At 44.1% G+C, this 18,903-nt stretch overlaps 1 protein-coding gene across 1 annotated transcript in view; it reads right to left on the reverse strand.

Annotated features, from left to right (window-relative positions):
* The window catches only part of PDGFRB (platelet derived growth factor receptor beta), a 74,909-nt gene that overhangs the window by 760 nt on the left and 55,246 nt on the right, over positions 1 to 18,903 (reverse strand). The window contains exons 14-23 of the mRNA XM_083728679.1: positions 18,734 to 18,844; positions 17,208 to 17,361; positions 15,881 to 16,059; positions 15,514 to 15,623; positions 11,084 to 11,206; positions 7,991 to 8,102; positions 6,527 to 6,626; positions 6,030 to 6,135; positions 5,341 to 5,588; positions 225 to 4,763 (exon numbers count right to left, since the gene is read on the reverse strand). Coding sequence (XP_083584805.1) covers positions 4,640 to 4,763; positions 5,341 to 5,588; positions 6,030 to 6,135; positions 6,527 to 6,626; positions 7,991 to 8,102; positions 11,084 to 11,206; positions 15,514 to 15,623; positions 15,881 to 16,059; positions 17,208 to 17,361; positions 18,734 to 18,844 — 1,367 coding nt within the window. The 3' untranslated portion in view covers positions 225 to 4,639. The remainder of the gene's footprint in view (positions 1 to 224; positions 4,764 to 5,340; positions 5,589 to 6,029; positions 6,136 to 6,526; positions 6,627 to 7,990; positions 8,103 to 11,083; positions 11,207 to 15,513; positions 15,624 to 15,880; positions 16,060 to 17,207; positions 17,362 to 18,733; positions 18,845 to 18,903) is intronic.

An 18,903-nucleotide genomic window follows, 5' to 3' on the forward strand; every position in this document is an offset into this window, starting at 1 on the left:
GCATGACTAAGCCGCTTCTGGCGAACCAGAGCAGCGCACGGAAATGCCGTTTACCTTCCCGCCAGAGCGGTACCTATTTATCTATTTGCACTTTGACGTGCTTTCGAACTGCTAGGTTGGCAGGAGCAGGGACCGAGCAACGGGAGCTCACCCTGTCGCGGGGATTCAAACTGCCGACCTTCTGATCGGCAAGCCCTAGGCTGTGATTTAACCCACAGTGCCACCCGCGTCCCTATAATAACTGCCTATAATAATTGTCAATAGGATTTGCATTATGAGTGTCTGTAAAGAAAGTAATCTGAGAAAGGATTCCCTTTGTGCAATGCTTTACAAATAAACAGAACTGGTTTGATTCTCCAGTCCTCAATTTAGTGTTTACTGGTTTCCAAACTGTTTTTGAATGGCCTGCTTATTTCAGAAAGCTGGTGAGACTATGAAGAAGGGAGCTTAACTGCCAATATTGGCCAACTTCAATAACATTGTTTAATTGCACTTCTATATCCTGTCTTTCGATCTACGAAGGACATGTTGGCCCTTGGAAAAGTAGACAAGGCACCTCATTGTCCACCATACTAAAGGCAACTAAAGTCCACCATAATATGGATCACACAACAGCAACAGAAAGTAAAACTCTGCTATTCTCTACATCCCTCACTTAATAAAAACAACACAGTCAAACAGAAATGGAAAGGCAGAGACAAAAAAACTGTATACATATCAATCCCATAAGCATTTCAAAGCGCAGAAAATATATATAAAAAACATAATTTTGTAGTGTGACAATATTCCTCTGGTACATTCTGGCTACATAGCAGTAGTGGGTGGCTGGAAAAAGGTGCTTATATTTGAACAGATAACAGTGAAACAGCTGTAGATTAAAATATTACAGACACTATACTAATATGCTAGACTAGAAATGAGACCAAGATTGCAAAAATGGATTTGAGGCATTTCTAAAATTTAGCACGTTTCAGTCAGGGATTTGGTTAGCCAATATTCTAAAAATATAAAATAAAGCCAAGCAAACCCAAATGATAGTAATGCAAAAATACAAAACAGCAATGGACCCCTGGAGGAGGGAGACTCATAGGCTAAACCATGGCCATAAAAGTTGTGGATACAGAAGAGTTCTTTGATTAAGTACCTCCTCTTTGCCCCTCACTCTAGTCTTGCCAATGTCAGGGGTCTAATGCACAAAGCTCAGATGTCTTATATTAGTGTGAAAGTTTTATTACCTAGAACCCATTGGAGCTGGTGCCACCTGGCGACTGGGGCCCAGCAGGTACAAATGAATTGCAGTGTTTGGGGAAAAAACATAGTACCCAGCAGTCTGAAACAGTGGAATGGAAATGCCCAGTGACTTCATTTGGCTGTTCCACTGGCCTCGGCTGGAGTCATTTTCGCTTGCAGCAACACTGTTAAACCACCGCCTTACCCAGAAAAATTATTCAGCTTAGTGGAACAGAAGGCAAATCCTTTTGTTCATCCTTGTCAAGGAACCTTAGGTGTAGTAGAGCATATCTGCCCAGTTACAACTATAGCCCATTGAGCTATATAATTATATATGGTTACTGTGCTCTTTAAAATGCTGGCTTGTATTTCAGATCACACCAAAATCCCATCACAGAGCACAGGAAGGTGCCTGACACCATGGCAGACTAATTTGACTGGCAATAGCTCTCCGGGATCTCAGTAAATGTCTTGGCCAATGCCAGGGAGAATGTCTGCATGGAAAGCATCGTGTGCTGTTGCCACTGGGCTACAGGTCTCTGACCATGGAAAAGTACTAAGCCCATTGGGCTAATACTGTTTAAGCCAGCTGGGATAAAACATTGTCCATGCTATGGTAATATATGAACATGGTGTAGTTACTATACTACATAGCACTTAAAAAGAAGCTACGCCGTAGTGGTCTTACCCATCCCCACCCAGAGATATTTCCATCATATTAGTGTCCTAAAGCAGAATACCAATAGGTCATTTCTACAGGCAGCAATATCATCCAGTAGGTAACTACTTTGAATTACGAGTGTAATTCAAAGACTGATTGAAAAGGATGTGTCTTTCAGTTGGAAAGAGATAAACCTGGCACTGCCCATGATTTATGGAATATACTTTCTCGCTGCCATAACACTAATCCTTTTAAGTGGCACATTCTTTTGAAAACACCTCCTGCTTCTATTACTAGAACTTAAATCTAAATGTATAACAAGAAAATGGACAGAAAATTAGCAAATACAACATTGGGAGTGGGGTAGTGGTAGGTACTAATGCCTTTTTAAAAAAGTCAACATTATAGTAAATGTACTGAAAAGCTCTTTCTTTCTTTCTTTCTTTCTTTCTTTCTTTCTTTCTTTCTTTCTTTTTCTTTCTAAAAAATCCCTAACTTGACTCACCACCCCTCCCCCATCTATATCTATGGAAGGCAGTGAAAGATATGGTACAAAACAAAATAAACAATATTTTGTTAACACCAACCAGAATGCATATTTAGTGAATTGGAGGAGACATTAGAGTCAATTCTGCCAGGAATTGCTTCTGTTAAGGAAGGCTTTGAGAAAAAGCAGTTTTCCAACTGGGGCATTCTTGCTGAGGCAAGTTTGGAGTTGATCTACAGATTATGACGAATGAGAACCAAATTTGACAGTTCATGACCACAGTGAGAAACCATATTTTTGAAGCTCTTTGCATGTAATAGGCCAGCACTCCACAGAGAAGGCTATACATGGTGTGCTCTGCTATACATAGTGATTTTTTACAAGGGAGAATATTCAAAGTGTGCCACCCCCCACCTGTAATTTGAAGTAGCATGGGAAAGAACTCTGCTAGCTCATTCTGTCTAAAATGTAGATTAGCTCTGAGGCACACTGGCAGGAATTTTTCATGATTCTCTTAAATAGAATATATTGAGAACCTCACATACCATCTACTGCTCATCTTTGGAGTAGAATCTCCTCTGCCCATCCTCATCATCTCTCAATGCTTTGTGCTTAAAACAAGAAACGTAAAGGTTCTCTATATAAGTCTGATATGAGATGCAGGCTATGCCATATGGTAGGCTTTGGCAACCTGGTGCCCTCCACCTGTTTGGGACTAACTTCCATCAGCTCCAGCCAGCATATGCTACCCCCAAGAGCATGTTGGTTAGTCAGAACCTCTATACTAGGCTACCTGGAAAGTGCTGTATACTGGTCAAGCTCCAGCTGCAGGGGTCATGCCCATTGTCTGTTGAGCGGCTCTCCAACAGCATCATGGATGTATGAAAATGGCAATGCTTTGTGGTTTTCTTTGAGCTGTTTAATAAAATCTTCAGCCTTCACCCCATTGTGTTCTGAATCCAAAAAGAACCATTGCCCCTTCGGGTGCAACAGAGTTGTAGTCCAAAACATTTGGAGGGCATCAGGTTGGCAAAGGCTGCCATATGCACAACCTGCATTTTTCCTGAAAGAACCTGCCAACAGTCCTTTCCCCTTAGAGGCAGAATGGGACAGACCAATGACAACTGCTATCAATCGACCTCCAAAGTAAAACAAATATAGTGCAGTTTGTCTTTCCTCTCAAGGTACACTAGCATTCTCCTACTGATCTCAGAAAGACCCACCTGTTCCTTTTAAAATGAGAAGTATGATAAAAAGACAGAATGCAGAGAAATGTAGCCGTGGACTGTCCTCCTGTTGCCACAGCTGAGTCATTAGTTGATGGTCTCCATTTGCTCAGTATGTCCTTGGGTGATAAAGTTGTGGCTTTAGGTCTAGTCTAGACAATCTCTGATCCTTGAGATCTATTAGTACCTGTAATCCATGGTACCTGTATCTGTACCATCATTCTCGTGATCCTGGAACTACTCAGCAAAAGCAGTGGAGAACCCAGGCCATGAAGAGCACAACCCGAGTGAAATGCCTGATATTGCTCTTCTGTTGGTCATCATCATAATGCTGCCCTGAACAGAGAATCCATGCAATGTCTGTAAATTGGATAAAACTGTGGGCAGATCACTTCTTGGTGTCTCCTTCGCTAGCAAAGTAAAAACAAAAAAACTGTCCATACATATGTACATTCATACCCCATCCACACTTTCATGATAAGTTTTAAAAGGTGTAATTTAATAATCCATTGATTAGAGAATTCGTTGAACAGTTGCTGGCTTCAAAAATAAGCTTGCAAAAATAGAAAGTGAAACAATTAGAGTAAAGGCACTCCTCAAGAGAACCACTGGGGTTTTTTCTCTGGCTTGATACAAGGGGAACATGCCTTATGGTGGAGAGATTAGTCTTATACGAAGGTTCATTCCGCTCCAGCAATAAGGTAGTGAAGCTGTCAGGCAAAGAGTGACATTTCTCATCATGATGGTCTTGGTTAGCAGAGACAAGTATGAATGGAAAATGAATTCTGCATTAGGCAATGGAATGAAAATAGTCTCAGTTATGAAGCGTGAGGAGCCATATAAACGTCTACTCAATGCTGGCTGCAGAAAGTCTCTTCAATGTTACAGTTTCTGGGTTCTGCTGTGGGCTGAAGAGAATGGCATATTGCAGTAGGGCTGAAGGAGAGGGAAGCACCAATTTGTGGCCAGAACTCCCCGGCACCACCATGCATGCACACACACATGCTCTCTCTCACACACACCTCTCTAACAATCCTAGCAGTCTGGCTTTAGTTCTGGTGCTTTTTCTTCTTCTTGTTTTTCTTCTTCTTCTTCCTGTGGGGCTAGAGGGCTGTCGCAGGATATAGTAGACGATGTGTGTGCTTCATTCAGTGAAGAGCTAATGGTGGAATGAGCAAAGAAGAGAAAGAGAAAGAATCAAGTTTCAGCTTTAATCAGGAGTAAATACATTATGAAAGCCTTAGCTGGGTGCCATGTAGGCTGCCATTCTGATTTCTGAAACCAGTTGTTCTTCTTCTTAAAGAAAATTCCATAAGAAGCTTTGGACAACCATGTTCCTCATCTCCAAAATGGAGTAAATATATGGGGGCCATTCAGTGACTATACTGAAAGGTCCTTCAAAATATGGGTTTCAAAATCTGCAGTCATTCTACCTATGATTATTTTCTCCATTTGTACTTCATTTGGCTCTTCGGCAACCACCACTTCAGGGTGTTCCAAGCGCCCTGATATTTCAGGATACTTCAAAAGGAAGAGCAATAGGTGAGAAAAACCTTTCGGAACCACCATTTCAAGGCACACAGAGCTAAGACTAATCCACTCAGCTTCCATACTGGCTACTGAATATAAAAACAGTTTAATCTACTTCACCTTCCAGATAATCAATTGGTAGAACAGAGATAATGGAGGTCTGGGAGTGAATAATGTCACAGTGGAAGAAAGATTAAGATTCTAACCTTGCCCGACTGCTGGAGGCCTCCTGAGGGTTTTCATTGGCTCCCTCTGGTTTAAGGTCCGGCAAAGGAATGATGTAATCATTGTCCAGTTCATTCTGTTCAACAGCTGTATAAAGGACAGTGCCTGAGGTGGCGCTGGAATTGATGGCAGTGGACCTGGAATTGTTGAGACCTGAGTTCCAGGGCCTTGTGCGGACAATAGCAGGGTGGTCGCTTTTCAAGAATTCTTCATTGACTTGTTGGTACTTCTGCTCTCATATAAGGCAGATAGGACAGAAAGTGCTTGTGAGTGCATGAATACCACATGTAATGTTTCTGCACATGACATTTTCACACAAGGACAAGGTTATTACATAAGATAAAGGCACTGCTGAATTTTTATTGATTCTAAATATAAGGACAGCCCTGATGAATCTACAGTTTCTTAAGAGCACAAGTCTGTGAAAAGGGCTAGCTCCAGATCTGGAACTGAAAATGGCAATGAAGAAACCAGAATCATACTAGAAAATATTAAAATGTTAGACAGCCCACTTTTCCCACCACTTTCCCTCTGTAATCAGATTTACTCCCAATCTTTTGCACAGTCTATTGCAGGCTGATGTCAACAGTCATGGACGATTTTAGAAATGAGGCTGTTTTCTGTGCTCTCCTCCTATCATTTTTATCCTCTCAGCCCAACCCAACTCTACCTTCTTATAGCTGTCTGCCAGCAGGTTCCCCACGAGTACCACCAGTTGAGAGAAAGAAGGTCGGATCTCAAATTTCTCATCCCAGCATTTCTGCATGATTTCATAGCTGGAGAGACACAAAAAGCAAATAATAATAATTTGGGAAGTGCTATAATGGCTTGCCAATCAGAAGGTTGGCAGTTTGAATCCCCACAACAGGGTGAGCTGTGGTTGCTCGGTCCCACCTCCTGCCAACCTAGCAGTTTGAAAGCACGCAGTGCAAGTAGATAAATAGGTACCGCTCCAGTGGGAAGGTAAACAGCATTTCCGTGCACTGCTCTGGCTCACCAGAAGCGGCTTAGTCATGACTGGCCAGTAAAGCGAGATGAGCGTCGCAACCCCAGAGTTGTCCACGACTGGACCTAACGGTCAGGGGTCCCTTTACCTTTTTTATACTGAGAGAAAGGAAGGGACTTTTTTCTGTACAAGATAGGCAAACATATGCTGTTAACACTTACATCTCATCAGAAGCATGTGTAGGCTTGGACATACGATAGCCGCGTTTGATAGCATTGTAGAATTGCTCATTCATGGGCAGTTCAGGATATGGAGTCCCACCTAGGGATAGGAAAGGAGGTCAAGCAAAACCAGTTAGTGGGGAAACTTCTGTATACTGCATGCCAATGCCAGCACCACCTCATTCTAGTCTCTTTCTCACTACCAATACAGCAATGGTAATGGCAAAAGGCTAATGTTTGGTGGCCCCTCTGAGGACCGCACTGACAGTACACATGGACTTTCAGGTCAAACTTCTTCATGCACAAATTGCCAGTACAGGGATCCCAGCCTGTATCAGAATGCTGCCCCTGCTCCACCCCCACTTATCCCTTTGCCCCTACTGTGGTCTCATTTCAGATCAAGGGGTCTGTGCCTGCAATTTGCATTGGGGGGAAGAACTCAAATTCACTCCACTCTGAGTTTTTCCTCAATGCAAGTTGGATGGATAAAGGGTTATAGCCCTACTAAGCCCATGCCAGGGTCCCAGTCTAGCCCACACACAGGAACGTGGTCAGTGAATGAACTAACAAAAGATGTGATTAACTTGCAGACCCAGGCTGCGCACTCCCAACCCGCTTCGCCCGCCCCCCCCCCCCCGCTCAGGTGAGCTACCAATAAAGGAGAACACACAGTTGAATGGGCCTGAATCAGGCTACAACTTTATTGACTACAGATGAAGTGGTTTGGCAAAAGCATTGGGTAAGCATATATTTCTGGAAATGACATCAGGGTCCACCCGGAAGCAGGGATTCCTATGACTTACATAAAATAGGGGGATCCCCACAGGAATACCAGCCTCTAGGAGTGCTAAGGCCCAAGCCCCCCATCTGGGCAAATGGACAGAAGCAACTCTATCACAGGTCCCTTTAACGGGATACCCTATTTCTGGAGGGGAAGGTGTGGGTACAACTAGGCTAAGGTTACCCAATGCCTAAATTGTCACTGAGCTGGGCGTTGGGGGCTGGCGTGGGCTGTTTTAAGTCCCCTGGGAGCAGACCTGAGGGAAGCCTGATTGTCCCCTCAAGCCCACCCCCCGAGAGACCAGCCCTCCGTGCCAGCCTGCCATTGGCCAATTCGGCAGGCTGATGCAGAGCAGGATTTCAAGTCAGGAGGGAGAACTGAATCTCACACTCTGGCAGGGATCAGACCCCGACACCCAGTCCTGCATTGTAGGCAGGAGGGGAGGCGCTGGGCGTCCTGCAATGCCGCTGCATCCCTAAAAGAGGGTAAGTGGACATCATGCATAGTTTAGTCCTTAGCTTGAAAGATGAAGGATTCTGGGCTTGTGTGAAGGTACTTATAGTGTGGCATGAAGCATATGTAGATTAAAGAGAGTGAGAAACGTTGTTTTCATTCCGTACACAAGAAATCCAGTAAGTGGGATGGGTCAAACAGAGTCTGGGTGACACTGACCAGTTGCTTACCCAGAGTGAATATTTCCCAGAGGAGGATTCCAAAGGACCACACATCACTCAAGGTAGTGTAGAGGTTGTTGAAGATGCTCTCAGGTGCCATCCATTTCAATGGCAAGAAGGTCTATAACCAAAAGACACAGCAGAAATGCAGTGATCTTCAATGAATTTTCATCTGTTTGCTAACAGTGAGGGCCTTCCATGTGGCTTTTAATGAAACCTAGCCTGTAGCATGGGAAAAGCCACCAGGTATTCTATTTAGGATTATGGTATATTCCAGGGGAAATATATGCATGGAGAATTTTTTGCACATAGACTTCCCTGCATAGAAATCTGTGTGTGTGGGCTTCCCCTGCTCAGACATCCATGTTCAATGCATAAGCATTGGGGCAGGGGGGGGGGAGATGACACCAGAGAGCAGTGAAACACCAAGGTCAGGGCCTGTAGCTAGCACATAGAATCCCCTTCAACGTGGCAAGTCCTCTTCACAAATATAATGTGTGAAGGGCGTTAGTGAGTTTCCAGTAGTCAGAGCTAAATGCTTAGAAACACGCCCAGTGTTGGCAGGAACAGTCAGGTTACACAGTGTGCTTGATAGAAAAGAATGAACATGATGAACATAAGAGGCTCTGGCAAAAGGGACAGACATACAATTCTTGCTGCCCTCATTTCCTGTACTTGTCTCCGCAGTTTCCAGACCATACTTATTTGTTACATATGAAACTAGCCTGCTTCTGGTTTTCTCTCTAGCAGCTTGCGTGCTGCTTTCCTATTACAATTCCCTGAACTCTTAGTGGGCTTATTTGTGCAACCAGCATCAAAAATAATCTCCAGGAAGGATTGCGAAGGACCATGGTTTCATTTCCCTGTTCATCTAAGAGAGGGGTCACGTAAGGGAGATTCTGAGATGTGCAAGGTGACTCACAGTGGTTAGATTATTTAAGCCTCTGAAAACCTCAGCCTGTGCATTCGCACAATCAGCTCAAGACAAAAAGAATCAGATATGTGGCTCTTGAGGATAACTGCAGAGTGCTTTGAGCCTTGTGTATATGGGTATTTTTTTATTAGAACAAGATGCTATCCAATGACAGCAGGAGCCAAATGTCTCAGTGGCTGCCATGTAAAGGAGAAAAAAGCATATGCAATGGTTGTTTCAGTGGATATTTGGGATAGTCCCACATATAGGAATGTGCCAGCACAGACTGCAGACTGGAGCTTCTAGAAAGTTCTTGAAGAATACTCTTTCCATGCCCCATCCACCACAGCCGTCTGTGCTGAGAAGCCTCCTTGCTCAGATTCCCAGAAATTTGGGAAACCAAAATTTGTAAGGCTAGCATGGATCAGTTAGGATGCAAGGAGTTTTGTTGCCTAGTATCTAGTAAGATGATGGGACACGGGTGGTGCTGTGGGTAAAACCTCAGCGCCTAGGACTTGCAGATCAGAAGGTCAGCGGTTCGAATCCCCGCGGCGGGGTGCACTCCCGTCGTTCGGTCCCAGCGCCTGCCAACCTAGCAGTTCGAAAGCACCCTCGGGTGCAAGTAGATAAATAGGGACCGCTTACCAGCGGGAAGGTAAACGGCGTTACGTGTGCTGTGCTGGCTCGCCAGATGCAGCTTGTCACGCTGGCCACGTGACCCGGAAGTGTCTGCGGACAGCGCTGGCTCCCGGCCTATAGAGTGAGATGAGCGCACAACCCTAGAGTCTGTCAAGACTGGCCCGTACGGGCAGGGGTACCTTTACCTTATCTAGTAAGATGACTCATGGAATTAAAAGGGGACAGAGGAAATGCATAAACCATTGTGAAGCAATCCATTGTTGAACACAGGTCATGAAGGGCTTTGGTGCAGAATCAAGAAAATGGATGTGGGCCTTTTGCTGTGAGAAGGTTAGAGGCCCAGAGCTGAGACATGCCAGTCAATGTAGTATAGAGGAGGAGATGGAAGGCAAATATGTGAGAGGAAAGGAGCAGAAGAACCCAAAGCTAGAGAGGGTGCACCCACAGCCTAGCATTTAGAACCAGGAAGGGGATGTCCGGTGTGTAGATTTGAGGGGTGGAATATACTGCGTTCCAGAACCAAAGAAATGCTCTGCTGCCACAGTCAGAGACAGTAATGTTTCTGAATACCATTTATTGGAAACAGCAGGAGTTGGGGAGCTCTTGTGCTCAGGTTTCCCACTGGTTGGCCACTGTGAGAATGAGATGCTGGCCTGGATGGCCCATTGGCCTGATCCAGCAGCCTCTTCTTACGTCCTTAAAACCAAATGGGATTAAATAAGGGGTATGCAGACTACTGGGGTCAGAAGGAACCATGTTTAGCTGGGGTTCCTTGTGAATGTAGATAAGATCATGAAGACCAGGTTCCTTACAACTGATGACTTCTGTGGTCTCAGCACCAGCTATTCTTTCCCCGTGAAGTCAATATCAGAATTTTTGGTGTGAAAGAAGTGTCCTAGGAGGGTTCAGGACTTCCTGAAATATTTGAATGATTGGAAATTGCAGAAAGGTGGGAGGCTCTGGTTGCTTTTGCTTCATACACTTAGGAGGCTCAGCAGCTATAAGAGACAAGTGGCTGGCAGCACTGTTGTCTGTTCATCATGTACTGACAAATGAGGGAGATGGGGCTGCTCAGTAGGTCCAGTGAAGTTCTAGAGATTGCGTTAAAGTTGGAGGTTAAGTTATAAGAGACATAGTAACCATGGGAGCTCTGGACTAAAGGACTTACTCATAGCCGATGACTAAGTCAGTATTCAGGAAACTGAAGCATGATCATCTAGGGAAGTAGAAGCAACTTCTCAGGGGGACTGAAGGAGGTTTTAAAACAAAAGCTGGAGGAGCTGAATGAGATGGAGAGATGGAGACAGTGAATCACAAAGAAGGTGAAATTCTTCTTTGGAGCATGAAAATAATTTATGGGCCATATATAACTTGGAGCTTGGAGATCCATTTCTCAGAAAATAGCCTGCAGATGCTCTGTAAAGAGGTCAGGAACCATTTTTGTAAGTCTCTGTCAGAAGTTGGAGACATCTGTCATATGGCCCTTACACAAGACAAGACTCGTGGAAGTTCAAAGGGACACTCAGAGTCCATGTAATCAAGTCACTCACATTGCCTTTGGAGATGTAATTTGAATCCCGCATTATGTCTCTAGCTAGACCAAAGTCACAGATCTTCACCAGTTTCCCCTCGCAGATCAACACATTCCTTGCAGCCAGGTCTCGGTGCACACACTGTGGAATAGGGAAAAGACACAGTGTATAAACTGTTAAACAGTTATGATTTTTCAAGAAATCTGCTGCTTTCTGCAGGAAGCGCCTTCAGACCAAATTAGCATCAACAAGAAATTTTTGTGAAATAGTAGTGAGTGCACTGTGATCAAACGATGGGAGGAATTCAATGTCATGCTAAGGAAATTGTTCCATCAGTGCAAGTGTTTCAGCTTGCCTGACAGAATTATTCCCCTCTCCCCCTGCTATACACTAGTCTGGGGATTATCCTGACCTCACAAACCAATTTTGGGGGCATGCAGGGGAATAGAGGAGGGGAAACCTTGTTAGAAATCTTTGCACAGGGCTTCCACTAATAGGACTTGTTAGGTGAATCCTGCCCAATAGCTTTACAGGCTTTGAGGACCATCCCTTCCATTAGGCAGATCTCAGGCGGCAGATACTAAGGAGCAGTGAGGTGACAGACAACAGAACTGTGTGTGTGTGCCATGCAGCCTGCCCTACACCCCTCAAGCTAGCATGCTGTCCTCAGATGCAGTAGAGGACACAGTCCCATTGCCAGTGTTGAAGTCTCTGCCAGTCTGGTGTTATTTCATCCCTGCTATTGCCTGTGGTTCATACATTTGTGGGGATTTTCTTCTCCTGTCAGGCTGCAGTTTCTAGTTTTGCAGGATTTTGTAGTGCTTCAAGTAAGACCCTGAAAAACCTGAATGCAACCAGCCCTAATGCAGAAGACATACATATTTTAAAATGACTGATACAGGTTTTGAGCTGCTTTATTGATGATGTAGCGGGATGCGGGTGGCGCTGTGGGTAAAAGCCTCAGCGCCTAGGGCTTGCCGATCGAAAGGTCGGCGGTTCGAATCCCCGTGGCGGGGTGCGCTCCCGTTGCTCAGTCCCAGCGCCTGCCAACCTAGCAGTTCGAAAGCACCCCCGGGTGCAAGTAGATAAATAGGGACCGCTTACTGGCGGGAAGGTAAACGGCGTTTCCGTGTGCTGCGCTGGCTCGCCAGATGCAGCTTTGTCACGCTGGCCACGTGACCCGGAAGTGTCTCTGGACAGCGCTGGCCCCCGGCCTCTTAAGTGAGATGGGCGCACAACCCTAGAGTCTGTCAAGACTGGCCCGTACGGGCAGGGGTACCTTTACCTTTACCTATTGATGATGTGGAAATACAAATGCATAGCCAACCACTTTACAAAATGGGAAGAGGGGGTGTAAGGCCTGATGTTCAGAACATTTTCTTTTTGTAGTGTGCCTTTTATTCTTGACACTGACTACTGTCACAGAATCATAGAATCATAGAATTACAGTGCAGGAATATGCAGCTGTCCCATATGGGGATCAAACCTGCAACCTTACCGTTATCAGCATCACACTCTAACCCAGGGGTTGTCAACCTGGTCTCTACCATCCACTAGTGGGCGTTTCAGGATTCTAGGTGGGCAGTAGGGGGTTCTACGGCACAAGCTGAATGCTCCTTCCATCGAGCACTGGTGGGCGGTAAGGAAATTTTGCCATCAAGAAATATGCATTAGTGGGCGGTAGATATAAAAAGGTTGACTATCCCTGCTCTAATCTTTGATTTGCCTGGGGTGTTTTTTCCATTTCCCATTTTTCCAATCTTAAATTTAGTTCTCCACATTTCCACATCAACTTGTGGTTGTTGTTTTTAAGTGTTCATGAAAATTCATCAGCTTTTTACTGTAGATTTATTCTAATGTATAAAACTGTATGCATTTTATTTATGCAATTTCCCTTAAAATAATACATTTTAGTTTGCATATATACATTTAGTATATATGCATTTTTATGCACATCTTCCCTTAGTATTTTTGTATACATTACTTGGCTGGAGAATTGCAATGCAGAATTTGTGAATTTTGAAAGGTGGCTGTGTTCTGGTTCACACATTGTTGTAGGAAGTGCAGATTGGGTAGGTTTGCCCTGAAATGCAAACTGAACCAAATTTACCTTTCCTACTTGGGACATAGGCAAGAAATTGTAGTTTAGGAATCAGAGCAGGAAAGCAGTGAAAATATGCTCTCCACGTTATATATGATGATGGTTGCAAAGGAATAATAATTGTACACAGCCTGAGAATCTAACACTGTGGAATTAATTAACTGTGTTTTCTTGAACCTTTGTGCTTTTAGTCTCAGAGTTCATTGCTGAACGGAACCTCTCATGAGGGATGACACCTTTCTTGCATGCAATTGTCTTGCCATTTTCACTTCTCCATTCTCTTGCATAAGTCTGTTGCCTAACAAAAGCCTTTAGATTAGCACTGCTTCAGTATGCTTACCTGCAGTACCATTAATAGCCTGTGGCATTTGTGTTGTATGTGTAATGTTTCAGAACAAACTGTGGCTTGTGGGAATGCTCTCTGGAAAATAACCACAGGGCTTAGGTGTGGTAACTCTTAGCAGTAACTTGGTCTGCATGAGTTTGACCACTTTCCCCATGCTTCCTTTTCCCAGTATATATATATTTTTAATACCTTCTATGAAAAGGATGACTCAGCAAGGATAAAAAATAATACCGCATCACTGAAATGCCATTGAGTAATTTACAGTCTGAAGTTATCCCAGTGAAATGGCAATTGTGTTAGTTAGTGGCAGCAAACATTACTTTGCAATTCAGCGTTAAGAATACTTACATTGTCTAAGGGCAGCCCAATGCACGCTATGCCACGTAGGTGGGGGGCTGTGTTTAGTGCGTGACTATACATCACAAGGGCATACATTCAGACTGGCAGTGCAATTACCGTATTTTTTGTTCTATAAGACTCACTTTTTCCCTCCTAAAAAGTAAGGGGAAATGTGTGTGCGTCTTATGGAGCGAATGCAGGCTGTGCAGCTATCCCAGAAGCCAGAACAGCAAGAGGGAGTGCTGCTTTCACTGTGCAGCGATCCCTCTTGCTGTTCTGGCTTCTGAAATTCAGAATATTTTTTTTCTTGTTTTCCTCCTCCAAAAACTGTGGTCTGGTGCGTCTTATGGAGCGAAAAATACGGTAATCACCTTGAGAGACTTGGTCTTTCTTTCTTTCTTTCTTTCTTTCTTTCTTTCTTTCTTTCTTTCTTTCTTTCTTTCAATTTTAAAGTAAGTTTAGCCCTCTAAGAGTCAGAGGAAGTATACAGAAATTGCAGAAACCAGTAAGGGAGCAAAGTAGTATTTGCAGTGGCCAGGAGGTGGGACTGCAATGACTGCATAGCTTTTTGCTCCCCCCCCCCCTTCCCCCATGACTACAAGAACCAAAATAAACTATGGAAAATATATGCGAATTTATTAACTTGTAAAATTTATACCAGTCACAAAATGTAGGTTTTCTTGGCACAGAACTTGAGTCACCTTAACGTAGAACAATTTTTTTTAAAAGCAGTCTTATATGAACAATGATTTCTACATTGAAACGGGGAAGGTAACTTCCTCAGAGTGGAGGAGAATTGCTTTCAGGAATAGTACTGGCAGATGCATTTTTAATGGTATCTCCATAGTCCATATTAGCACTGAAAAGACCTGAAATAGGGACTGAGTATTGCATAACTAAACTCTGGTCTGCCTTGAGCCAAGAAGAGATACTACTGACTTATAAAGCCCTAAACAGCTTAGTGCCAGGGTACCTAACAGATCACCTTCCCTACTATATCAACATAGCCAGCACCTCTATGAGGCGAGGTGAGGCAGCTGCCTCGGGCAGCAGAAGCCTAAAAAGCAATGCCCCCATAGATGCCCTGCCCATTCTGCTGCCTCTGCTGCCAGTGGAGAAGCAGTGATGGCTTCTGGCAGGATGTCCCAGAGCATATGAGATATCTCCAGAAGAGATGAATTTTGTGTGTGTGTGTGTGTGTGTGTGTGTGTGTGTGTAAAAAATACTTTTGATTTTACAGTGAAGCTGGATTGCATATCATTGCATTATAATAAATTTATTCATTCATATTTCATTATATTATAAACCACTGGAGGGGTTTTGCTAAAGATCTAAGTGGGATAGAAATTACCTGAATGAATTAACTTCATGATATGCAGCCTACCTTCACTGTGTCATGTCTCTGGTCCGCACCCTCATGTAATGAGATAATATTGCCTGTTCCCAAGAAGAAGGAAGAAGCAGCAATGTCTAAAGGATGGCTAGTATCACTTGACTCAAACATCCTGTCTCTGTTTATAATGAAATGTACTAAAGCGAGCTGATCCTAAACCCCTCTACCTGCTTCCATTAATTTCATATTCTACAGACATGCCCAAAAAGACTTTGAAGCCAGTCATCCCTAGGTATTATTACATCCTTCTGAATATAAAAAGTACTTGCATTTTTGGAAGCTAGGAACTCCATTCCATTGGCAACCTGAAAACTAATTCCAACAAGATCCATATAGCTGAGGAGAGGAGACTCATTTATCAACGCCACCTTTTCAGAAGCTGAAAACAAAGAGCAGAGATACAATCAGGTCTAACTACACCTAAACCCACACAATAAAAGGCTTGCTAAAACATGGGACCAAGAGATATCAGGAGTAATATTAGATGCTTACTTCTCCTGACACTGAAAATACAATTTAAGGATGACACAGAAAACACCTTCAGTTCTGCATATTGGATTTTGAAGCAATCAAACTGTTTCACATTGGTATGACTGGACATCCATGCATGCAGCCTGTCTCTGTCACTTCTCTTACCTGATGGTGAATAGCTGTCCAGCTCATAGGTAGTACCATAATTGGAGGCATCAATGTCCACGTACTTGATTTCACCCTTCATATCTGACATGGGCACTGACATGGGCACATAATCCAATGACTCATCCTTGCTCATATCCATGTAGCCCCCATCACTTTCCACAGATAAGGAAACATGGCTGCAAAGAGGGGAGAAGTTTATTTAGACCATGTAAGAATCTTAAAAGCAGAGACATCACCTTGCCAACAAAGGTCCGTATAGTTAAAGCTATGGTTTTCCCAGTAGTGATGTATGGAAGTGAGAGCTGGACCATAAAGAAGGCTGATCGCCGAAGAATTGATGCTTTTGAATTATGGTGCTGGAGGAGACTCTTGAGAGTCCCATGGACTGCAAGAAGATCAAACCGATCCATCCTTAAGGGAATCAGCCCTGAGTGCTCACTGGAAGGACAGATCCTAAAGCTGAGGCTCCAATACTTTGGCCACCTCATGAGAAGAGAAGACTCGCTGGAAAAGACCCTGATGTTGGGAAAGATGGAGGGCACAAGGAGAAGGGAACGGCAGAGGACGAGATGGTTGGACAGTGTTCTTGAAGAGACAAACACGAGTCTGACCAAACTGCGGGAGGCAGTGAAAGACAGCAGTGCCTGACGTGCTCTGGTCCATGGAGTCATGAAGAGTCGGACACAACTAAACGACTAAACAGCAACAATAATCTTCCTGAAGAATGCCGCTTCCTTAGTGGGCATTATTTTATTTTATTTTTAGTTTGGCTTGAGGGAATTGCTTCAAGCATCTGCATTGTTCTGCTAAAATATTCCTTGCACATCTGGAATGGGATCAACAGTTGGCATTTGATTTTCTATGTGCTGCAATTCACAATAATCTCAACGGAGTGAATTAAGTAGTAAAGAGTCACATGTGGGGCAAATGCATATAGATCTTTGTTACATGGAACTGAGTTCCAGGGGGCTCTCACCTTGGGGCGATTCCAAATGTCAGCCCCATGACTGAGGGAAATGCTTATGTAAATCCTCTTTGAGCAAAACAAACAACTCGGGCAAAATTGTACTGGAATCTAGATGTCAACTCCCTTGATACTGATTGCAAAAGAGTCCGCCTTAGAAATGTAGAACTAAAATAAGCACACACGCAAATGCAAGGGAAAGCCAGCTCTGTGCTGAATTTGCTATCCTTTAAACTTGTTTACAGAGACGCTATAATTCACAGGTTTCCATTTCAGAAAAGCCACACTCCTGTATGTAGGTGGTGATGGAATAACAGTAGCATGCACTAAAGAGAGGGGAGAGTGTCAAACAGCAGGTACCTCTGCACCCTGTCCTCCGTGGGGGCATTCCCATACACCTCTGCTTCCTGCTTGGCTTTCTCACTGCAGCACTGCAGGAAGGTGTGCTTGTTCCTGTGCAAGTAGTCCACCAGGTCTCCAAAGCGACAGTACTCTGTTATGATGTAGATAGGGCCTGCAGAGAAGAAGAACAGCTCTAGCCATCCAGGTAGGAGTATTGCTTTCCTTGGATATGACTCGAGAGTAGGGCAATTGTGGCCTTACAGAAATGGTAATCCACTTCAGACTGCAAGTGTGGGGCTCATGTTGCTGAATACTTCTACAAGCAACAACAGCAGCAGCAGCCAACCCTCTGCATTGTAAACATGCATGCCAGGAGGGATATTCTGTTAAGTGAATCCCTGCTGGCAGTGGTGCAGCTAGACATAGATTTTACCACCCAAGTGTGAAAACTAGGTGTGTGTGCATTATATCTTTATCAGAGTTGAAAGCAACATTGCTTGCTTTGTCTCCACATGTTTTAAAGCAAGTGCTCCCTTTGAAGCACTTGCCTTGCATGTTGCCTCCTGCCTGCTATTTGACCACACAGCACAGATCCCGTGCTAGGTTAGTGTGCGAACCAGGCCTTTTGTTGCTCAAGGCTGCCTGTTTGCATTTACATTTCACACTTTCTGCTTTCATTTATTTAGATTAAGTAGAGGCATCTTCTGAGGAGTTGCATAGATGTGTGCACAAGTTGTTGTGCGGACCTCCACTAGCACTGGTTCATAAGTATGCAAGCCGGCTGGCTAAACAACTAATCATTTCTATAAGCGTCATGTATTAAATATCTGTGGGCACAAATGGGACAGAGCATTCTCTAGGGGAGAGAATCTGGGGCTGCCAAAAAGAAAGGCATGCAAGCATCTACTGGCAGCTGTAGCAGTTGATGGGTGTGCTACTTAGTGCTTTGAAAATGGGGAAAATGTGACAATGCTGTCATAAAGCTGCAACAGGAAGTGTGGAAGGACTATGCATTGTATCAAAATAACTGCCTCTCCCCTACTGTGGTAGCTATTTGCTGCCTCTCCCCTACTGTGTCTAACTTGTCTTGTTGTGAGATCAGTCTCTATAGCACTAAAGGCCTAGAGAGAAAAAAGGAAAATGTGGTTTTGAAAATAATGGAATGATTAAAAGTATCAAGGCAAAATAAAAATGGACCCATTAAAAGTGCACAACAGGGGGCGGGGCGGAGGGGGGGCTATCATTCTGCTGGGCAGTCTAAAATAAAAAGGTGGAGAGGGTGGGTGAGCCAGTTCCATAACATGGAGGTTTGGATAGTGGCAGGGCAATTGGCAGGTTTTCTTCGCCTGCCGGAAAACAACCACATGGAACAGCACTTTAGGTGATGGAACAGCAAAGCATGAGACCCTCCTCACTCTCCTTGCCCCAATGCAGGTTTGTTATTTTCTCAGGTTAAAATAAGATCTATTAATGATAAACGTTTCAATGTGCGTGGAGGGGAAGAGAAAGGCAAGGGCACAAGAACACAGTCGTGACGCTGGTACCTCCTTTGGTGCAGGCTCCAAGCAGGTTGACAATGTTCAGATGAGGCCCAAGGTGACTCATGATCTTCAGTTCTGACATTAGTGCCTGCTTCTCACTGCTTCTGGCAGTAGCTGTAAGATGGGTGGATCAAATTATGAAATGCAGAACAGCAGCTTAGAAGTACAGGGGG

This window comes from Podarcis gaigeae (genome assembly GCF_964106915.1).
Source record: "Podarcis gaigeae genome assembly, chromosome: 2".
NCBI lineage: Eukaryota > Metazoa > Chordata > Lepidosauria > Squamata > Lacertidae > Podarcis > Podarcis gaigeae.